The 17464-nt window shown below is 43.6% G+C and overlaps 1 protein-coding gene across 1 annotated transcript in view; it reads left to right on the top strand.

Annotated features, from left to right (window-relative positions):
- Positions 1 to 17063, top strand: part of USP46 (ubiquitin specific peptidase 46) — a 73061-nt gene extending 55998 nt beyond the window's left edge. The window contains exons 6-9 of the mRNA XM_068975090.1: positions 6772 to 6855; positions 8975 to 9172; positions 12589 to 12667; positions 13291 to 17063. Of these exons, the coding sequence (XP_068831191.1) occupies positions 6772 to 6855; positions 8975 to 9172; positions 12589 to 12667; positions 13291 to 13392 (463 nt within the window). The 3' untranslated portion in view covers positions 13393 to 17063. The remainder of the gene's footprint in view (positions 1 to 6771; positions 6856 to 8974; positions 9173 to 12588; positions 12668 to 13290) is intronic.
- Positions 17064 to 17464: the final 401 nt, after the last annotated feature.

The raw sequence follows: 17464 nt of genomic DNA, 5'->3' as shown, positions 1-17464 counted from the left end.
CTCCTGCGTTGCAGGCAGATTCTTTACCAACTGAGCTATCAGGGAAGCCCAAAATACTTCTTTGAGCTGCTTTTGGAGGGGGGGGGGCAAGAATACTGGAGTGGGTTGCCATTCCCTTCTCCAGGAGATCTTCCTGACCCAGGGATTGAACCCAGGTCTCCCACATTGTAGGCAGACAGATGCTTTACCGAGCCACCAGGGAAGTTCTTTCTTGCATCTTCTCGATCCTTGTCTCCAGGCTATTTATCTGTAACTCCAGTTTGTTTTCAAGGTTTTGGATCATTTTCACTATCATTATTTGGAATTCTTTATCAGGTAGATTCCCTATCTCTTCCTCTTTTGTTTGGTTTGGTGGGCATTTATCCTGTTCCTTTACCTGCTGGGTATTTCTCTGCCTTTTCATCTTGTTTATATTGCTGTGTTTGGGGTGGCCTTTCTGTATTCTGGCAGTTTGTGGTTCCTCTTTATTGTGGAGGTTCCTTGCTGTGGGTGAGGTTGGATGGGTGGCTTGTCCAGGTTTCCTGGTTAGGGAAGCTGGTGGGTGGAACTGGATTTCTTCTCTCTAGAGTGCAATGAAGTGTCCAGTAATGAGTTTTGAGATGTCAGTGGGTTTGGTGTGACTTTGGGCAGCCTGTATATTGAAGCTCATGGTTGTGTTCCCATGTTGCTGGAGAATTTGCATGGTATGTCTTGCTCTGGAACTTGTTGGCTCTTGGGTGGTGCTTGGTTTCAGTGTAGGTATAGAAGCGTTTGATGAGCTCCTATCAATTAATGTTTCCTGGATTTAGGAGTTTTCTGGTGTTCTCAGGATTTGGACTTAAGCCTCCTGCCTCTGGTTTTCAGTCTTATTCTTACAGTAGCCTCAAGACTTCTCCATCTATACAGTACCGATGATAAAACCTCTAGGTTAATGATGAAAAGTTTCTCCACAGTGAGGGACACCTGGAGAGGTACACAGAGTTACATGAAGAAGAGAAGAGGGAGGAGGGAGATAGAGGTGACCAGGAGGAGAAGGGGGGGAATCAAAAGGGGAGAGAACAAGCTAGCCAGTAATCACTTCCCTATGTGCGCCCCACAGTCTGGACCACTCAGAGATGTTCACGAAGTTACACAGAGAAGAGAGAGGAAGGAGACAGAAGTGGCCAGGGGGATAAAAGGGGGAATCAAAAGGAGAGAGAGAGATCCAGCCAGTAATCAGTTCCCTAAGTGTTCTCCACAGCCCAGAACACACAAAGAGATTCACAGAGTTGGGTAAAGAAGAAAAGGGGGAGAGAGGAGATAGAGGCGACCTGGTGGAGAAAAAGGAGAGTCCAAAGAGGGAGAGAGCAGTCAAGCCAGTAATCTCGCACCCAAGTTAAAATGGGTACTGAAGATTGGGTTCTTAAAGATACAAAATTGATAACAAATACCAAAAAGCAAAGATTAAAAATCTAGAGTAGAGGTTAGATTCTCAAAAATAGAATATTTTTTAAAAAGTCACAAAAATTATAAAATATATATATATGAAGTTTGCTTTAAAAATAGGGTCTTTTTTTTTGGCAAGGTAATAGTAGGTTATAAAAATGAAAATTAAAGAAATAATAGGGGACTTAACAATTAAAAAAAATTTTTTTTAATTTAAAAAATGATTATAGTAAAAATATATCTAGGACTTTCTCTGGAACTGTTGCAGATAGTGTGGGGTCAGTTCATTTTCAGATAGTTCCTTGGTCCAGCTTGTACTTCTCAAGGTCTACAGGCCCCTTCCTATGGAGTTGGTGCTAAGTACAGGGTTTTAATCTATTGCGCCTGTCACTTCCAGAGTGGTTCCCTCTGTTTATTTCAGCTTCTTCTGTTTGCTGGTCTCTTCAGTGTCTAATTTCCGCCCTGACACAAGGCGGGTGGTGGAGGTCACTTTTTTTAGGCTCACTTGTTCAGTCGTGCTGTGGGGAGGGAGGAACCCTGCAAACAAATATCAGTGGCATGTGCTCACAGTGATTCAGTCACACTGGGTTTGCCTCTGCTCACGGCATGTGTGCTTTCCCAGGCTATACTACTCAGGCTCTAGGTTGCTCTGCCAGGAACTGTCTGATGCAGGCCCTGGGTTTCATGCAGTCCCCAGGTCTAAGCCACTCAGGTTCAGGTTCTCAGGTACTCCACAAAGGTGCAGACTTGGTGGGGCCTGCATTTTGTGCCCTTCCAGATCCGAGCAGCTCAGGTGACCAGGTGCTTGGTGAGCGCAGTTGGTCCCAGTTGAAGGCTGTGGCTTATCACCTCCCCCGTCCCAGCCACTCGGTTTTCTGGGTGTACAACGGGCATGCCTTCTCAGGTGTGCCGTGTGTCTCTTCTGGGGAGCTGATCTCTGTCTGCAACTCTCCCAGAGGATGTTGACCATCCAGAATCCCAAGAAGTCTTGGTTAGCAATGACGTCAGCTTGCAGTTTGGTATAGGATGCCTCTCTGGGGCCAGTATTGCCCCCTTCCAGCTCTGGCTGCCCTCACCTGCCTGCCTCCTGTGGGGGATGGGCCGGTCCTCAGCCGGCTAGCTCTGCTCAGTCCTTTGTTCTATGAGCAAGGCTGGCGGTGTCTTGAAAGTGAAAGTGAAGTTGCTCAGTCGTGTCCGACTCTTTCCGACCCCATGGACTGTAGCCTACCAGGCTTCTCTGTCCATGGGATTTTCCAGGCAATAGTCCTGGAGTAGATTGCCATTTCCTTCTCCAGGGGATCTTCCCAATTCAGGGATCGAACTCAGGTCTCCCATATTGTAGACGGATGCTTTACCGACTGAGCCACCGATAGCTATTCCAGTCTGGGTTGCTGTCTCAAGCTAGTTCCCTCAGATTGCCCTCAGGGCATTCAGGCGAGGTCCTTACACTAAGCAATGCAGCCCGCACCTCCCTGTCCAGCCCCTGCTTGCTAGTGGGCGATGCGAGCGTCTGGGCTCCTCCTCCTCCTCCACTTGCTGTCAGCCACGTTATCTGTGGGTTTTAATTTTTTATTTATTTTTCCTCCTGGTTATTTTGCCCTCTGAGATTCCAAGGCTCGCCATAGACCCACCAGAGAGAGTGTTTTCTGGTGTTTGGAAACTTCTCTCTTTTAAGACTCTCTTCTCGGGCGGGATCTCCGTCCCTACCTCTTTTGTCTTTTTGTCTTTTGTATTTTGTCCTACCTCCCTTTGAAGACAATGGGCTGCCTTTCTGGGTGCCTGATGTCCTCTGCCAGCATTCAGAGGTTGTTTTATGGAATTTGCTCGGCTTTCAAATGTTCTTTTGATGAATTTGTGGGCGAGAAAGTGGTCTCCCCGTCCTATTCCTCCTCCATCTTAGGACCGCCTCTGAGAATTTTTTTAAATCAATTTTTGAGCTAATGTGTTGAGTGAAAGGTTAAGATTTAAATCAAAAATGTTTTCTCTCAAACATAGACATTACCTTGGTCATGATAGCTATTCTTACAACCTGTAGCCATCTCAGCTGGAAACATAGTCATTCTCCATTTTTTTCAAGTTTTCTTGTGTACATTTCCATTAGGCTTTATAGTCCTTATGAAGGTATATGTTTCATATTAGACTTGCTCCCAAAGTATATTTTTAAAAAGTGTTTCTTTGACTCTTTTTCAAGAAATACAGAGTTTTGTGCTTTCCCAATAACCTCTCCTCTGTGCTTTGATGTAATTTATCCCGAGTGTCTAAAAGACCTTTCTCTTCTCGTCTTGTTCATGGGGTTGCTTAGAGTTGGACAGGACTGAACAACTTCACTTTCACGTTTCACTTTCATGCATTGGAGAAGGAAATGGCAGCCCACTCCAGTGTTCTTGCCTGGAGAATCCCAGGGACGGAGGAGCCTGGTGGGCTGCCATCTGTGGGGTCGCATAGAGTTGGACATGACTGAAGCGACTTAGCAGCAGCAGCAGCCTCTCCTCTTTGGTTTCTTCATTGAGGAGTTTCCTCAACATTTGTGGCCCTCTTTTATTCCAACAACTGTACAGCGTTATCTGACAGACCCGCTGTGCCTCAGTTTCCTGCTGGGGCCACTCCGTCTCTCTGACTTAGCTGCATTTTCCAGTTCTTGACTCACAGATGCTCTGAAGGCTTTGTCCTGCCTCTCCTGTGGCAACAAGCTTCCAGTCATCTAGGGCTGGGCAGGATGGTGAGTCGGGTCTTTAAGTACCAACTTCTACTATGTTTTTACCTTTGTGGATCTACAAAAACTTTTTTTTTAAATTGAGAAATTTGAGTAGAAAGTGTTTAATTTCTTATTTGTTGTACTTGCCTGAGGTCTTCTTTTTTTTAATTAACTTTTATTGGAGCGTACCCTATTTACAGTGTTGTTGCCTGACTTACTCTGATTCTTTAGTAGGACAGAGGAGAGGTTTGTCTGTGGTAGACATTCCAAAACTATGACCCTCCACCCTCACCCAGACTCACTGCCCCTTCTTGGTTGCTCTGTTCTACCCCAGTAAATCTTGTGCAGACCAAGAAGAGATTTCACAACAGTTACTCCATGAAGAGCTGAGCAGTATTCATTCAGCTGAGTTTGAGTCTGTATCAGGTACCAGGCACTTGGAGTCTGAGGGTTGCGTATACTTGCCTTCTAAACTGTGTTTTTGCTTTTCGACCCCCTCCAGTCCTTCCTCCAGAGGGCTGCCATAAATGGTCCATAAAGCACCATCTGATGCTGTCAAGCCCACAGAGACAAGGTAGAGAGTCACAGGGTCCACACAGCTTCTAAGAAGCGTGCTCTGTATCTTGTGTTCATGCCTCTCGGTCACGGCCTTCACTCTGTCTGGAATCCTGGACTCCTAATCCCTTGGTTCACTTTCCCTTTTTGAGAATCTGACTCAGATATCACCCCTTGAGGAAACATTCCTGAATTGCCCCAGTTCAAGTTCATTCTCCATCCTCTGTACTTTGCTGGGGACTTTGTATACATGCGTTTCCCTTTGTTCAGCCAGCACACATCGTTGAGTGCTGTTGTATGTCAGGCCCATCCTCAGTGCTGGGACTCTGGCAGTGAGCGAGACAGACACGGTCACTGCCCATACCCGTCATCCAGCAACTAGGAGGATGTTTCAGATAGTGATAAGTGCTCAGAGGAAAACAAGACAGCAACAGAGTAGGGGCTGGATGGGTTTGGAGAGAGTGACTGGGGAAGTCCTTTCCAAAGAGGTGACGTAGAAGCTGAGCTCTGAACAATGAGCAGGGCCAGCGGTGGAAGCATCTGGGAAAAGCTGTTAGTGCAGAGAAAAATGGCACTGGCACATGCCCTGGAGCAGGGAGAGCAAGGCTCCCTGGAGCTGCAGAGAAGGCCAGCCGGTGGGACTGGAGCAGGGAGAGCAAGGCACCCTGGAGCTGCAGAGAAGGCCAGCCGGTGGGACTGGAGCAGCGTGAAGGAGGCAGAAAGGCCGGAGACGGGTCAGAAGAGCAGACAGTCTGTTGGCATAGCAAGAAATGTGGATTTTAGGGACTTCCTTGGTGGTCCAGTGGCTGAGACTCGGCGCCCCCAATGCAGGGGAGCGGGTTTGATCCCTGGCCTGGGAACTAGATCCCACATGCTGCAACTTAAGAGCCAGCACAGTCAAATAAATTTTTTAAGAAGTTAAAAAAGAAATTTGGATTTTATTCCTGAATTCACCAAGAAACTATCCAAGAGCTTTAGGCAGGGGAGTCAGTAGTATGAAATGATGTATGTTTCACCTGCACCGAACACTGAGTGTTGTAAATGGCTCATTGCTTTTGTCTCTGGTAACCTGTGTGCTGTGAGGGCAGGCGTTCTCTCTGGATCCCCAGCACCCAGTCCAGGGTATGGTTGATAGCCACTGGGGAATCTAATGAATGAATAATCTATGTATTCTCTTGATAAGCTCTATTTAAGTGGTTGAGTTAGTAACACCATGTAAATAACTTTTTCTGTTGGTAAAAGCTGGTCGATCTAGTGCTAGGACACTCCCTATGAATAAGGAAATGTCACGGCCTTTTTCAAGACTCCAGGGTGTTAGGATATTCTGGATATTCTATTCAGCCTTTGAGGCAGTACCGCAGGAATGCTGAGTAGAATCTTGATGGCCAGAGAAGAATGAAAAGCCGTGACATTTTAAAAAATGAAAGCTGTCAGTAGCACAGTAAGATCTTACGATAAGGTGAATACTGACATAGCATCCCAATGGCATTTGTTCTCAGGAGGAGGTGGTTGGGAGTTCTTATCATCCAGCATGTGGGCAGGAGGGGAGCAGGGGGTTGGTAGTCATCTCCTGATAATTTAAGATTTTCTGAGTTCAATATAAGGACCATTGAATACAATTTAAATTTTATTATCTTTCGTGCTCTTTGAAAACGTAGACCACCTAAGACAGATCGTTTTTCATTAACCATGTAGTAATGTCTCCTAGCATTTTGTATGATGGTTTTTTGGATTTGACTTTCACTGTAATGGTTGGCTTTTACTATAGTTAGTATTTTTCTATTATAATTTTCATCTCCAGTTTTCGGGTACTGTCTCTTAAAAACCTTGAGTTTCTTTTTTTTTTTTTTTTCCTGAATCAGTTGGAAACCCTAATTTAGATCTATCTGTGTCCCATTAAATAAAGCTTACTTGAAAATCTTTCATGGTGAAATCATAACCCAGCCCAGTGAACATGCTCTAATCATCATAGCACTTGCTCCCAAGAAGAATCTTTTCTCATTACTTCTTTACCCACATTCACTTAAAAATTACCCTACCGGTAATAGAGAGTTTAGGACATGGTAAGCTGAATACATTTTGGACTTCTGTTAAGTTGAAAATATTTTTCTCTGCAGAGATTTCAGCAACACAGAAACACTGTGTAGTGAACAGAAGTATTATTGTGAAACATGCTGCAGCAAACAGGAGGCCCAGAAAAGGTGCGTAAGGGTTTAGCCCGGGGGTGGCTTCCTATCCGCAGAAGGGACCAGACTGTGGAGCCTGACAGATCTGATTTTTGAATCCCAGTTCCTAGGGCTCGTAACCAAGTAGCTTTGGAGAAGTCAGTTACCTTCTTCACTGGTAGACTACGATAAGAATGCCTACCTGGGGAAGTTGCCCATTCATCTGATCATGTGTTCATCTGTCTGTTTGTTCATTCATTTATTCAGTGTGCCAGATACTCATGCTGGCTAAACAAGTGGTGAGCAAGTGTGATCACTGTCCTCTTGGGATTAAAGGTGAATCATAAAATGACTTAGCATAGTACATAACACATAGTGGTCACCCAGTAATACTGTTAGTATTGCCTAATGTTGGAACTTCTTATTTAGAAGATAGAAGAGGCAAGTAACACTAATCATTTAATAAGGAAGCATGAGGAAATCAATAACAGCAGTCTGTGGATGGGTAAAAAGAAAGTTATCATATTCAGAGTTGATAGAAGACCCAAGGTTGCCCATCTTTTTACCAGCACTGGCCAGTTACAGGTCTTTGAACAATGTGAAATAATTGTCCTTCCCTATGTTCTGTCCCCAGAAGCCAAAAATCTTGACATTTTTACTGCCCTGTGACGCTTTACCATGAGTTAAGTTTCCCCTGTCCATGGTTTGTGGCATATTCAGGATAACTCACAGATGCCCATTCCTACCATCTAAAACTGTGAGGGGTCTAGAGCTGAAATTGAACGAGTTTCTCTGACCAGTCTCTCAGCCCTTCATCCCCAGACATGCACATCTTTCTTTGGTGTCTCAGAATTGGAGAAAGGTTAGTCATTGTGGTGGCAGATGGGAGTTAACATTCATTAGTGGTTGGGGAGCTTATCTCTGTCCCCATCCATATAATCTAAACTAAGTCTGCCTAAGGCCATCCTAAGTCTTCCAGTGGAGCATGAAAGCATATTCTATTCAACCCTGGAAGTTTTATACATTAAAATGCTGTGTTCCTAAAAAATAATAGGGATCCCCATAAATCTTATGTTTCTGCTGATGGTGTGGTTTTGCTTACTTTTATGCACAGGATTTTTTTTTTCAATAGATTTCTAAATAATATTCTATTAAATTTGTCCTTTACAAACAATAATTCATGGAAAATATGCACAAGTCAAACAGCATTTACAATAATTCAGGACCTTCAAAGAAGGTGTCCTCAAAGGTAACCAGAAAATCCTCTATTCTATCAGAGTTATCTCCATAAACTATTGTCTTTGCGACTTCTTACTGAAGAATGTTAATGGTCATCTAGTTGAAAAAAGAGCTTTTCATGTTTGTGTAAGTTGTGGAACTGCTGCATCGAACAAAAGAAAATCCTTTTCTGCAGGATTTCTCAAAGCCTTAGGTATGTGGATGTGCAAGGAGGAACTTAGGAACAGAAGGGAGAGCAGCATCCTGACTTGACCTCAGAAACCCCGCATCCATTAACATCTCCCGTGCTCTCACGAGCCTATTTTGAGAAATATAGCCCTAAGCCAATCAATCTCTGAATTTATAAGCGAGGAACCTGAGAGCCAGAAAAGGGAAATGACTTGCCCAGGAGTAAGGAGGGAGAATGGGCCCAGCATGCCTGATTATCTGATGGTAACCAGTTGGCAGTGGATATCCGAGGCATGCCTGTTTGTCGGTTCTCAGAACCTGTATGTACAGAATCCACCCTCTGCTTGTCCTTTCCCCAGCCTGCTTTTCTCAAAAACAGTCCCTCTCCTCTCCATTATCTCAGAGTTGAGGGATTATCCAAATATCATTCTTCCTGGGAGGCAGAGGGCAGTGACGTAGAGCAATTGTGCATCATATATTTATTGGTACATAAGTTCTGGGGTGTCTCCTTTGACCAAACAGATGATCCACCCCCACATCCTAGCCCCACTGCGCTCTTCTCTGCTTACTAGGCTCCAGTTAGCCGAGTCTGTGCAAGCGAGCATCCTTTTACTCTGGCACGTGGATTGGCTGTTTGCTGGTTTGAGGTTTGTTGGACCCCTCCTGCTCTCCATTCGTGCTGTGGTATAATTGGTCCCACTCACAGGCATTGGATGCCACTGATTTTCTGTTGCATGGTTTATTTTAGGATGAGAGTCAAAAAGCTGCCCATGATTTTGGCCCTGCACCTCAAGCGGTTCAAGTACATGGAGCAGCTCCATAGGTACACCAAGCTCTCCTACCGAGTGGTCTTCCCGTTGGAACTCCGGCTCTTCAACACCTCCAGTGATGCAGTCAACTTGGACCGCATGTATGACCTGGTCGCGGTGGTGGTGCACTGCGGCAGGTGAGGGCGGGCAGGGAGCGCGTGGAGGGAGGCGCTGTCCTTGGGCCACGTGGACTCTGCCACATCTTTCAGGGGTGGGGCCGGGGATGTGAGACTCCGTGGTGATGGCGCTTCGGGGAATTTCCTCTAAGCTCCAGTTTATCACCTCAAAATGAATCTCTAAACTTATGTATATAAAGTAAAATAATAAATTTAAAAATAAAGACAAAATTAACACATAATAATAATTTAAATGTTCTCTCATAAGGGAGATAATAAATCTCCATTAGATACAAAGAATTTGAAATCACATGGAAAAGTAAATGTTTGTGCTGTGATTTTAATTTCTGAAAAACCAGGTTCCTCATTTAGTGTGATCACTAAAGTGTTTTAAGATACCTAAATAAAGACTGGAAGCAGTGGATGGAATTTAACACTTTTTTGGCATTTGAATAATTAAAATGTATCCTTAAGTGTTCTTTAGGCAGTTTTAAGCCTTTCCCCTGTATTCTATAATAAGTACATAATCAAAAAAAAAAAAAGAGAGTGGAGAGAAATGCCCTTGATATGGAGAAGCAAAGTGTTTTTGCTGTAAGTCTTTTGAGGAAATATTTTTTATTGTATAATTTGGTGTAAGTCGTGAAAACTCTACTGAAAATTCACCTGTTGCTATTATTTGCTCAGCTGGGATGGATCTGTGTCCCCTCCCTGGGATCGACATTGCTGTCGCCCTTGTAGGCTTCAGATTGGGGCCTGTCACAGAGCAGGTGTCTTTTCCTCTCCATCCACCTGGATGGAGTGGTAGTAAACAGACCATTACCAAGAGGATGCGTGGTTCCACAGGGAGGGATGGAGTGATTTCCTTTCCTCGACTGGGTGGATGGTATCAGAAACTGTAACTACCTGAAGCAACCCTTGTTTTGTCCCATGCAGAGCCATAGTCACAGATTATTGTCTTAGTTCTCAGAAAGTTGTATTTGTTGGTCAGTTACAAGCCACCTTTCTATTTGCCCCTGAAGAATACTTCTAACTGCTAATTATTTTAAAGAGCCTCAGGGTTGGGAAGATCCCCTGGAGGAGGGTGTGGCAACCCACTCCAGTACTCTTGCCTGGAGAATCCCATGGGCAGAGGAGCCTGGTGGGCTACAGTCCATGGAATCCCAAAGAGGTGGACACAACTGAGTGACTGAGCATACATGCACACACATCTATTTTCTATTTATTTATTTATAAGAGTTCTTTAACAGTTTTCTTTGATTTAACCATGCCCTCCTCCAGGGGATCCTCCCAACCCAGGGATCAAACCCAGGTCTCCCTCATTGCAGACAGATTCTTTACCGTCTGAGCCACCAGGGAAGCCCAAGAATTCTGGAGTGGGTAGCCTATCCCTTCTCCAGGGTATCTTTCTGACCCTGGAATTGAACCAGGGTCTCTTGCATTGCAGGTGGATTCTTTACCAGCTGAGCTACCAGGGAATCCCATATATTATGTATATGCTATGTATATTCTATGTTCCTGGTGGTTTAGTCAATAAGTCATGTCCGACTCTGTATATACTAGGAAATGGCAACCCACCACAATATTCTTGACTAGAGAATCCCCATGGACAGAGGAGCCTGGCAGGCTGCAGTCTACGGGGTCACACACAGTCAGACGTGACTGAGCGACTAAGCACACACATGAGTAAGGAAGAGGGCGATGACAGAGAGCAGTGGGAGGTGCCCCTTCAGGGAAGGTGGTCAGCAAAGGTTTATCTCCTGAGATGACATTTGAGCTGAAGCCCGCCCAAGGAATAAAAAGAGGCAAGAATGCAGACATGAGTGAGGACACTTTCAGGCAGAGCTGCAGCAGGCACAGAGGCCCCAGCTAAGAACGCTGATGTGTGTGAAAACAGAGGTGACCCGTGGGCTGGAGCTCAGAGGGAGGGGAGAGAGTGGCTGGAGAAAGGTGTGAACAATCCTCTGGGGTAGCTTTTATTTAAAGAAAGCAAACTAAAGGGACTTCCCTGGTGGTCCAGTGGTTAAGACCCTGCACTTTGAATGCACAGGATGTGGGTTTGATCCTTGACTGGGGAACTAACATCCCGCATGCTGTGCAGTGTAGCAAAGAAAAAGCAGACTAAGGCAGGTTCAGCTTTCCAACTTTGATGATGCATTGAGAAAACAAAACTTCAGAGTTAGAGTTAAAAACTCCGTCAGTTGTGCAAACCTGGCTTCATAGGAGAAGCTGTTTGGTTGTCCAGTCTACTTTTTTCTGCAGTGTGTAATAATGTACCTTTTTGTTTTCCTACTTGTTATTACACATTTTGGTTTAATATCTTTCTAAAACTTGAATCAGATCACATCACTCCTCAAAGTTCCCGAGTATCTTCCTGGCTCACTCACAGTGAAGTCTGTAATCTTAACCACAGTGGCCCATTCCTAAGCCTCGTCCACTGCAGCTCACTTGGCTCTTCGAGCTGTTCCCTGATCGCACTGTTCCCACCCGCACCCATCCCCTAGGCCTTGCACTTGCTCTTCTCCATTCCTGAAACTTCCATCACGTGGTCTCATGGCTTGTCTCTCCCTCCCTCTCTCTCTCTCTCACACACACAGACACACACACAACACACACACACACACCCACAGCATACACACACACCCACACACACTCCTCCCCTTCAGGGAAATTCCTTCTGCTCACATCTCATATCATCACCATAGCACCTTCCCTCTATCACTCACCACCCCGTTGCACTGCTATATTCTTCAGCATGTATCACCCCTTGAAATATATTTGCATTTTAGTTTATTACCACTCCAACCCTCAACCTCAGGAAAGGCAGGACTTTGTTTCATTCACTGCTTTTTTTTGTTTGTTTAAGTAGAAGAGAAGAGGCTTTTCTCCCAGTCTTAATGTTTATTTATTTATTTGGCTGCACCACGTGGTCTTAGCTGCACCATGCTGGATGTCCTGTGAACTGTGTTTTGGCACATGGGATCTGGTTCCCTGACCAGGAATCAAACCCAGGCCCTCTGCACTGGGCGCACAGAGTCACTGGACCACCAGGGAAGCCCCCATTCACTGCTTTTTTTTTTTTTTTTTCTTTTTTGCCTAACTGCCTGAATGGACCTAGATGGAGCATAGTGGGTGTACAATAATTATGTGTTAATATTTGTTGAATTTGAATGTCTGTTTTCCCCAGTGGATCGTGAATCCTTTGAAACAGGCTTCATTCATCTTCCCTTGTGCCCAGCACAGTGTCAGCACCCAGGTGTCTCTCTGTGAGTTGTGGCCAAAGACATGTGGACGTGGACATGACTTATTCCAAGTTCTCTGTCCTAGTGATAGTTGTTTTTCCCCCCCCCCCCAAAAGTCATTGCATATAAAGAGCTACATAGAGTTTTATAAAGAAATAAATGTTAACTAGTAACATTCTTCTGTTTGTTCTTTTCCAGTGGTCCTAATCGTGGGCATTATATTACTATTGTGAAAAGTCATGGCTTCTGGCTCTTGTTTGACGACGACATTGTAGAGGTTGGTAAACAGATGATTATATCCGAGGGAGCTGGGGTGGAGACAGTGTTTTGGGATGTGTGCATATGGACGTTTTCTAAAATAGACCTGTATTCCCGTCATCTGACTTGAAAACAGTTTACATTTCTCTCAGAACTACATTCTGCTGCTCCCCAGCCTCTCTGGAAGGGGAGAAGGGGTAAGATCAGGGACTCATCAATACTGTGTTTTTGTTAACTGATCGACCACAGACGTGGGACCTCCTTGCCATCCTAAAAGACATGGTCTATTTGAGCCCACTTAAGGTAGCACTAAAAGGAATAAGCTTTGATGACCTGAATGAATTATGCTTATTCCCAAGAGCTCCTACAGTTTACCGTTTGAAAGACAGAAGTCCTGTCTTCTTCAAAGAGTGCACACCTATGGTTGCTAATAGTGGAAAGGGTGGCATTCTCTCCCAGGGATTTGCAGTGTGAGTCGTCATGTTCTCTCGGTCAAGTCTGTGGAGTTACCCGTTTGCTGTTGAAAGTTCCCAAGTTTATGATGGTGTTTCTTCCATTTTCTTGTGCATCCTATTAGCCTTTCTTTCCTTCTCCTAGTAATCATGTTAAACCATTGTGTGGTTTCACTTCTCTTTCTTGCAGAAAATAGATGCCCAAGCTATTGAAGAATTCTATGGCCTGACATCAGATATATCGAAAAATTCAGAATCTGGATATATTTTATTCTATCAGTCAAGAGAATAACTTAAAGGACTGTGGAACTAACTCGAGTGAGGGAAAATGCACTCGGACCTGGTCTCTCTGCAGACATCCCTCCTCTCCAGTGGACCACCAGTGAACGGCATCACTCCAAGTCTCGGTGGTCTGGCTGCGTGACTCTCTTCCCCCTTCATTTTTCTACAAGCAGCACTACTCGTGGTTTTATGTTAGTCTGAGGTAGAGTTAACTGCAATCAGATTGTAGTAAGGATTAGATGAATAACATTTGCTAATTTTAGTTTCAGGTACATACTGTGCCACTGTCTGGCTGAATTAGAATGCCATTTCTTACAGACATTGACAGTCTATTTGGGGTCTTTGCTAATCTTCCTAAATGGCTTCCGGGGTCTCCTTTCAATGCATTCCTTTAACTTGTCCCTGGAAACATTGCTCCCCATTTTTAGCTTCTCTGCCTCTTTTCTGACAGAAGGACAGAAGAATGGGGTAGATGCTTACCTTTTAGAGCTGCAACTATAGCTTTAAGTTTGTTCGAGTGAAAATGTTTTAAAATTGAGTAACCTCGAAACTGAATTCATCTTCCGGGTGGAACAGGGTGAAGAGAAGCTGTTCGAGGATGCCCAGGGCTGTGCCCACCCGGCCGTTAACAAGCCAGGGGCTGAGGAGACGTGGAGCTCAGGGCAGGCAAAGCCGAGAGGAGGAAGCTTTTGTGCACAGTGGAAAGTTGCTTTTCTTCTCTTTCTACCAAAACCAAGTTTCAGGAAAATAGCTCTGTGCTCTTTGTTTTTAGTGATGCTCTTCTTCTGTCCTGTGAGTTGTATCTCTCCTTTATCCGGCGCTGCTAAGCTTTCCAGGGTATCTTTCCAACCCCGCTGGTGTTCTGCGGTCAGAGGTGGTAGGGCTGAGACACCACGGGGACTGCCACCCGCCCAGCTCTGCTTAGCCAGGCAGCACCAACACCGTCCTTTCCCAGGAAGAACAAAGGTGCTGCACCTGTCCTCCCATCAGCCACATTGTACAACAGTTCATATTTCAGCATTTCAGGTCCTGGCAAGCCCAGGGCTACCATGGAACCTTCTCCGGAGGAGATATTGGAGTTAGCTGGGGATGCAGGTGGGTCAGAGGGAGTGTCAGTGGGCAGGTGGTGGGATGAACAAAGGGGCAGCATTTCTTTGGCTCAGGCTCCCAAGATGTTTGACAAGACGGAGTTTTTTGGAAGAACCTCATCTCACCATAGTTCTACTTTTTTTTTTTCACTTTTGTTGTATGTGTATTTATTAAATCATTTGAGTATCGATGGCTTTTATTAAAAGGTTCGATACGCTGTTTTGCTGTTGAGCAGGTTTTTGGTTTCCTACAAATCTTTTAAGTTGTAGATCTCAGCTTCCTGTGGGAAGACCGCTGACTTCCATACACTATAATATACTGTGAACCCGTTATTTTGTTACCTAATACATCAGCGAAGGAGCACGCAAACTTTGGCATAATGTGAACTGAAACTGAAATTGAAAATGTTACTGGCCATTTTGCAACAATTAAGAGCATAGCACTTTATCTAGATGAAAACTGGATTTCTTTATCTTTGAAGTATCTTGAACTGTTTATTGCTCACAGCTTCCATAAGCATGCCACCCTGCATCTGTTCATGCTTGAAGTGAAATGTTTTATGTTTCACTGGAGAAGACAAAAACAGGGTGGTCTTCTCATTATTGTTTTATACAAGTGATGAAAATATACCTTGCCTTGTTTAGAGGCGAATTCATGTTTATAAATATTTTGTCTTTCTTCCCTCCACAAGACTTATGCAGTAATCACTTACCTGGAAGGTGAGTTTTCATCCTGTTTTTAAGAAGAGATGCTTCTCAATTGAAGGTGACTGATACAGGGAGCTGTTTATACTATACATAATCCACATATTTGCAGGTTGCAAAGTTTAAAAAAAACGATGGCTGATCCCTAGTATAGTTGGAAGTGATACATGAGAAACACTGTTAAAATTATCTTTGAAGTGACTCTTGAAGCTAATTTATTAGGAAAAAAGTTTCAATTGGAAGCCTATAGAACTAATTTGTTGTTTAGTCGCAAAGTCATGTCCGACTTTGTGACCCCATGGAGTGTAGCCTTCCAGGCTTTTCTGTCCATGGAACTTTTCCAGCAAGAATAATGAAGTGGGTTTCCTTCCCCGAGGGATCTTCCCAACCCAGTGATCGAACCCGAGTCTCCTGCATTGGCAGGCAGATTCTTTACTGCTGAGCCACCAGGGAAGCCCCTCATAGGAGTATTATCTGAGTGCTAAGTCATAAATTCAGTACTTTTGGGGTTTTTTGGATGAGCAAAAAGTTTTTCTCAGTGATTTAACTGAAATAATTCCTTTTAGTAGAAAAGGTCAGTTAAAATTAAGTGTTCATGAATAAATGTTTGCCTAAATATTGAAGATAATACAAAGATATTAACATGGTCGTGTGGTGCAGGAAAAAGAAAATTGAGATAAAAATACACAAATCCACCAACACTCCATCAGTTTTTTAAACTTTCGCACTATCTGGGATCATCGTCCCCCTTCTTCTTTAATAAATGAAAGAAACACTAGGCAGCTACATCCTCCCAAGTCATTTCCCTTTGTGTGAAGACTAGAGCACATAACACTTCTTTATTTTTCATCCCTCACTCGTTGTGTGAAGCAGGGATGCTGTGGGATGTGTGAGACCATTCTGAGGTGAACGATAGCACAAAAGCTCAGCAGCAGTCCCTCAAATGGCCAGGGTTTGTGTGTGTCATTTTTCTGGCAGGAATGGGCAGGCTTGCTGTATTTCTTCTAACTGCTGGGTGTTTTAAAATAAGTTACAGTGTTTGCCACTTTCAGAAGAGAAGGAATGTTTGCTTTATTGGTTACTTCCTTGTTTAACATCTAGATTATGATACAGTATGCTAAAATGTCATGTGTTTAAAAGTAAATATTGGTAGAATGCTGACGCCCAGTCTTGTTATTCTGATGCATTTTCCATTCCGAAGAAACACGAAGTGAGCTGGTTTGAAGAGAGCCAAGGAGCAAAACCACAGGAGAGTGGTGCTTTGTCTAGGAAGCCAGTCATATTGGTTTTATAGCTTGGTATATTTTGGATTTCAGATGAAATGGGGAAAAAAATGACAGAAATGGTCCCTATGCATTTATTTTCATGGATACCCTTAATTTTCATGGGCATGCCTAACAATGAACTATGTTATAACGAGCTTTAGGGCTTATTTTAGATATTGGAGTGTAGCTTTATTACAAAGATGGATTTTATCTATAAACATTGCATTTTGATCAACTTTGTATGTTCATGTGTATTAAAATATTGTGCACTAAATGTTTTGCCCTCGTCTGCTATTATATGGTCAAGGCATTTATCAGCACTAGTGTGATTCACTCATGTAAGTGGCACGGGTCAGGGAAAATTATTTCCTACATTTCTGCCTAATTAAATTTGTTTTCCAGTATTATATTAATTTATTTCTGGCTTCCATTTCTGTGTAACCAAAATAGTTACTGCATTTGTGTGGCACATTTGACTTTGTTGCTAAAAAAAATTTTTGTTTTTTTTTAGTTTTTATTTAAAATAATCTGTACCTTTTTTTTTTAATGTAACCAATTCAAGCACTTTAAGCAATAATGTCAATCTTGTGAAACTTCAATCAGTTTAATACCCTGCCTCTAAAGTTGTTGACAGAAAAATAAAGAGGAATTCTCTTCCTAGAGAATTATATCTGAGTAGTGTTAACACACATGGATTTAAAATCCTTTTTATAAAATGTGAGTCATTGGCAAGTCTCGTGTCCAGGTAATCAGTCCAGGCCTGATTTTGAGGCATTGTAGAGGATATTCTGGTTATCATAGTAAAGTTGCCACTATTGTCGAAGTTCAGAAAGTTAGGGTTCTGGAGGTTACTCACCACTTTTTTGAGTGAGAAAAAGCAACACAATCCAGAAACCTGGGTCTGGGGAAGAGCAAATTGAGAGTATCAATGAAAAACAGAATTAGGGTAGGTATATTAGGCGTAATGAATTGCTTAGCTGAGATGTTTCATAGGAAATGCCCTTTATTGGTTATGAAATAAAAG

Source organism: Capricornis sumatraensis, chromosome 7 (genome assembly GCF_032405125.1).
Source record: "Capricornis sumatraensis isolate serow.1 chromosome 7, serow.2, whole genome shotgun sequence".
Taxonomy (NCBI): Eukaryota; Metazoa; Chordata; class Mammalia; order Artiodactyla; family Bovidae; genus Capricornis; species Capricornis sumatraensis.
The sequence above is the reverse complement of the archived record's forward strand: the minus strand, read 5'-3'. Positions and strand labels throughout refer to the sequence as shown.